General features: G+C 46.4%; 1 protein-coding gene across 6 annotated transcripts in view; it reads right to left on the minus strand.

Annotated features, from left to right (window-relative positions):
- Positions 1-298: 298 nt before the first annotated feature.
- CIRBP (cold inducible RNA binding protein) overlaps positions 299-4,716 on the minus strand; it is a 4,789-nt gene continuing 371 nt past the window's right edge. Inside the window, exons 2-8 of one of the 6 annotated variants that reach the window (XM_014958619.1) lie at positions 4,364-4,472; positions 4,166-4,272; positions 3,627-3,765; positions 3,451-3,535; positions 3,233-3,297; positions 768-852; positions 299-461 (exon numbers count right to left, since the gene is read on the minus strand). In XM_014958619.1, coding sequence (XP_014814105.1) covers positions 848-852; positions 3,233-3,297; positions 3,451-3,535; positions 3,627-3,765; positions 4,166-4,272; positions 4,364-4,472 — 510 coding nt within the window. In that variant the 3' untranslated portion in view covers positions 299-461; positions 768-847. Of the gene's footprint in view, positions 462-767; positions 3,301-3,450; positions 3,536-3,626; positions 3,766-4,165; positions 4,273-4,363; positions 4,473-4,716 lie in introns of all 6 variants that reach the window. The other 5 variants (XM_014958618.1, XM_014958617.1, XM_014958616.1 and 2 more) reach the window with 5 other exon arrangements.

Consider the following 4,716-nt stretch of genomic DNA (forward strand, 5'->3'; position numbering starts at 1 on the left):
CGTTTGTGCCATCACTCACCCAACAGAGCCCCTCAAATGCACCTGTGTCTCAAGTCTGGCAGATACACAAGCTTCAGGTAATTAAGCCACTTAATTGAAGGTTACTATGATGCAATTGAATTTCTCCCTCACACTAGCCCTTACAGACAGGTTCCTCCCCACCCACGTCCCCAGAACACAACAGCTTTGGTTTATTCCATATTTTTAACTGGGCTCCACACCTGAGAACTGGGTTTCTATTGTACACCTTGGCCACAACCCAATATCCTTGTATTTCCCCACAAAAGTACTACAGAGATTTTTCCACATTCCATTATTTTATTCTAGCTTAATCCACTTATTTCCTCCTCCAGTTGACCTGTATAAAAACCAGTCACAACAGTGGCCAAAAGCTCTTCATCTCCCTCTCTCCCTCCAGTCAACGGCTGCTCCTTCTCGGTCTTCTCAGACGCCTTTTATTGCTGAAAGGGAATGAAAATGGTCATTTTTAAAGGCAGAGGGGAAGTTTTCACCTAGAAACTACTAGTTGGACTGTTCCCCACTTGGGAGAAGAGCTCTGGGACACGGCGAGGGAGGGCAAAGCTTTTTTTGGCTTGGGAATGGCTACGGGGCAAGGGATGGAGTCACTGTTCAAGGGATGGGGCTCTCCTCCTTCAAGGGATGGGGCTCTCCTCCTTCAAGGGATGGGGCTCTCCTCCTTCAAGGGATGGGGCTCTCCTCCTTCAAGGGATGGGGCTCCCATCATTTGGGGGGCAAACAGTCCTTACCTGCTTGGCCAACTCTCCTCCTGGCCCCGCTTCCTCAGAACCTCCTTCCTCAGGGTGCTCCCAGCCGCCTCCGTCTCCTCTCACCCTGCCAAAGCAACGGGGCATTAATAAAACCGTCGAGCGGAGCCTTCTGGTCGCCCCCCGCCTCCCCCCGACACACCGCACAGGAGGGGTTCACCAGCCGCTCGCTGAACCCACCACACGCCACAGAAGCACAGTCTGGGAAAAAAAACTGTTGCGGGGCTGGCTAGTGCCTTGGCTACGCCGGCCAGCGGATCGTTTGCTCCCTAAGCAGAGAGTTACCACTCGGACATGGCCGCTTAGGAAGTGTGTGGGCTATGGGAAAAAGTTAATGGCAACAAGTAGGATGGCAAAGAAAGCTACAATTAAAAGTGAGCAACTTTAAATGAAGTCTAGAAAGAGTCTCGATAGATGAACACGGATCGAGTCAGGGAATTCTTGGTTTCCCATCTTGCTTCCGTACCTACTGGCAAGACATGACGGCATGCCCAACCCTCATCTGTGGGACGCAAGTTGTGCCACAAGCCAAAGGTTGCGTACGGCATGGCTTACAATTATTAGTATTTAATATTTTTTTTTTTTCCATCGGTTGACCAAAATTGTCAAAAGGACTATTTCACAAGGTACATTTAAGACTTTCAAAAATGAGCTCTCAACAAGAGGAAGGATGCGGACATGAGCAAAAGGAGTTACCTCGAATTACAGGACTATTTCCACATATGAACTAGCCAAGAGAGCAGCTTTCGTCTCAGAGGTTTCTGTTGGAGGCACAACACTTCTTTTCTCCAAGGACACTGCAGTTTCCATATGCTAGCAAAGAATTCTTAGAACTTGTAAGGCAATGACAAAGCTAGCTAATTACGGCAATTTACCTACCATTGCACACCCCTGACACCCTATTAACGAGGCCGGTGACTACAGGACTGGTTCTCAGCTACAGCGTTTCAGTGTAGGCTATTTCAGCATTTTATGGAAACATCAATTATCCTTCCTACCACCAGCCTTCCCTCCGCTTCCGACTGTCGGTCTCTGCCTCTAGACAGGTTTCACCATTCTCATGTGCAGGTATTTGACAAATTCACATGTCAAGACCGATTTAATTCTAGCAACTGGTGGGTACGTCTGGCTCTTACACCGTCACTAAGGCTTTTCTCTCCTCTCTCTCTCTCTCAGACTGTTCTTCGTAGATAAGGATTGTGTTGTGCAATGAAATGTAAATGTCAGGAGCAGAGTTCATTTCAGACGGTCTTTTAATAGGCTTCGTAAAGCCAAAGAAAACTGTATACAAGAATCCTTTACCACTTCAAATACAATATCAATGGAATATGCATATTTCTTCCAGTAAAAAAGGACAATATAAATAAACATTTTCAAGAACCTCTTTTTTTTTTATGGTAAGTTTGCAAGTCTATTTCTGGGTAATTTACATCATTACAACAGTAAAAATACCGTTATGCAGGTTGAACATACAAGCAAGTTTCTCTTTAGATATATCAAGGTGGTTTGCCTTCCAATTTGTACCCAGGCTGCATTCCTACCTTGCTACACTAAAGGAATGTTACAAAAGACGAAGGTAATGCACTTAAAAAAAAAAAAAAGAGTCCACAGCTTGTTCAGCTTCCAGTGAACATTGAATTAAAGGTCCTTTCTATCTCAAAAGAAACTGAATTGGGGCCCCAACTTCACAACTTTAAAAAAAAAAAAAGAAACACCTTGGCTCATCGTGAAGGATAAAATAAAATCTGAAGTGCTTTCAAAAAAGATTAAAAACACTTGAAAGCAGAGCTTTCTTTAAAGAAAAGTCTAATTAGACCATCTTATTATCAGAAGCTGTCAGGCTGTGTTTGACAAGATTAGAACTGATAATACTACAAAAGTGAAAATACAAGTAGATGTACTACACAATAACGATTTCAGCGAAGCTCCAAAAATCTTTATAAATACAGCCATTGGAAGGACGATCTTGAGTCAGGAAGGATTTTTACTCGTTGTGTGTAGCTGAGGACAAGAAGCAGGCACAATTGTAAAGGCACTGAAGCATAGACAAGTTCCAGCATTTTACTCCCTTTGCATTATTTCCGAAGCTAGTGCTAGTTGGCTACAGCGTACGACAACTCCCCCACCCTTGATTAAAGTTTGTTAGGGCATCCGAGTTTGGGCTTAGTCTCAAGCTCGAGGAACATACTGTGTTTTTTTTTTTAAAAAAAACCTTGCTTTTTTGCCTTAGATCCAAGCAACTCCTACACATGCATTACAAATTAGAACTTTTAACCGGCACAACCACGTCCAAAGCCTGACAGATTTGGTTCTTTACGGGCCAAGAGCAGACCTAGCGGTACAGTCCGACTGCGCCGTACGGCGTCCCCAGACTCGAGCAGAGGGTGAGAAGGTTTAGAGAGTGCCTACAGCACACGTACAGCGCTCCCGCTTGAACCAGCACTTACCGTAACTGTCGTAGCTGTCTCTGTAGGAGCCTCCTGAGGACCTGTCGCCATAGCCACCTTGACTCCTGCTGGGAAAGGGAGTCACTTGCTTTAGAACTGCTCTGCCTTTGAAAAAAGAGTCACTTGCTTTAGAACTGCTCTGCCTTTTATTGATGTCAAACCGGCAACGAATCTTCAACAGCCTCCCCACCACCCGCCAGCGGCCACGATGCCTTTACCTGCTATTATAGTAATCTCTGGAGCCATTGTACCCTCCACTTCTGGAGTCAAATCTGCTTCCGCCATAGCCTCTTTCCCCACCACCTGCAACAGACACCAAAAATGCGTTTTTTAAGCATTCTGACAAATGACATCACTACCACAAGCACCACAAGTCACACAGACACACACTCACCTCTGGAGAAGCCACGGCCCCGACCTCTGCCGCCACGGAAAAAGCCTCTGCCCCCTGAGGAGCCCCCTCTGTACCCACGGGATCTGTTCTCTGATGATTTTCCAGCCTGATCAACTCTGATCTGACGTCCGTCTACAGACTACCCAGAAGAAAAAAAATACACCAGGTCAATATTTAGGCAGTTAAACAGCAAAGCACACACACACAATGAGGGACACGCCTTCACTGCCAGGCAAGCAGTACCAAAATTTAGTTAAGTTCTACAAAAGTCTTATTTAAATGTCACAACTAAGCCAACTACACAGTAAATTCCCGTTCAAACAGTAAACAGAAGCAATTCCTATAAAGCATCACTATTTTTCAATTGTATATATTAAGTTGCGAAACTTTTAACAACTTCTTTCTTGTTATTTATGTAGTCCCACTGCTTTAAAACACTAGATTTATCTGTTTTTCTGCGTGGCATTGAACAGACACACATCTTTCAAACTTCTCTTGCTGCATTTTAAGGCAATAGAAAAGCTCTGAAGCCTCCTCACCTTTCCGTTCATGGCCATCATCGCGTCTTTAGCGTCATCTATGTTTTCAAAAGTAACAAAGCCAAAACCTCTGGATCTCTGAGTCTCTCTGTCTTTCACCACAACAACTGTAAGGAGGAGAGAAAGAAATAAGGCACCAGCACCGGGACAACCCCCGGGGTCCACAGACGCCCCCCCAGCTGGGTGCTGCCCTCTTACCTTCTGAGATCTGTCCGTACTTAGAGAAGACTTGTTCCAACGACTGCTCGTTGGTGTCAAAACTCAGCCCGCCGACAAAGAGCTTTCCCTCGTCTGATGCCATTCTGACCTGCAAAGGCGAGAGATTCAGTCGGTATCTCAAAAATCATCATTCCTACGCCGTCTGGACGCCAAAATTGCTTCAAACAGCAGATTCTCGCCGTGCACACGCTCAGGCCCGCGCTGTGCCTTACACAGGGGCACCCACCGGACCGGCCCAGCGACCCAGGCCCGCGCGGGGCTCGGGGCACCGTCAGGCCCGGAGGCCGCTCCCGGTCCCCCCCCTACCCACAGCCCACCCCGCGCATGCGCGT

Source organism: Calidris pugnax, unplaced genomic scaffold (genome assembly GCF_001431845.1).
Source record: "Calidris pugnax isolate Ruff unplaced genomic scaffold, ASM143184v1 scaffold425, whole genome shotgun sequence".
In the NCBI taxonomy this organism is placed as follows: Eukaryota; Metazoa; Chordata; class Aves; order Charadriiformes; family Scolopacidae; genus Calidris; species Calidris pugnax.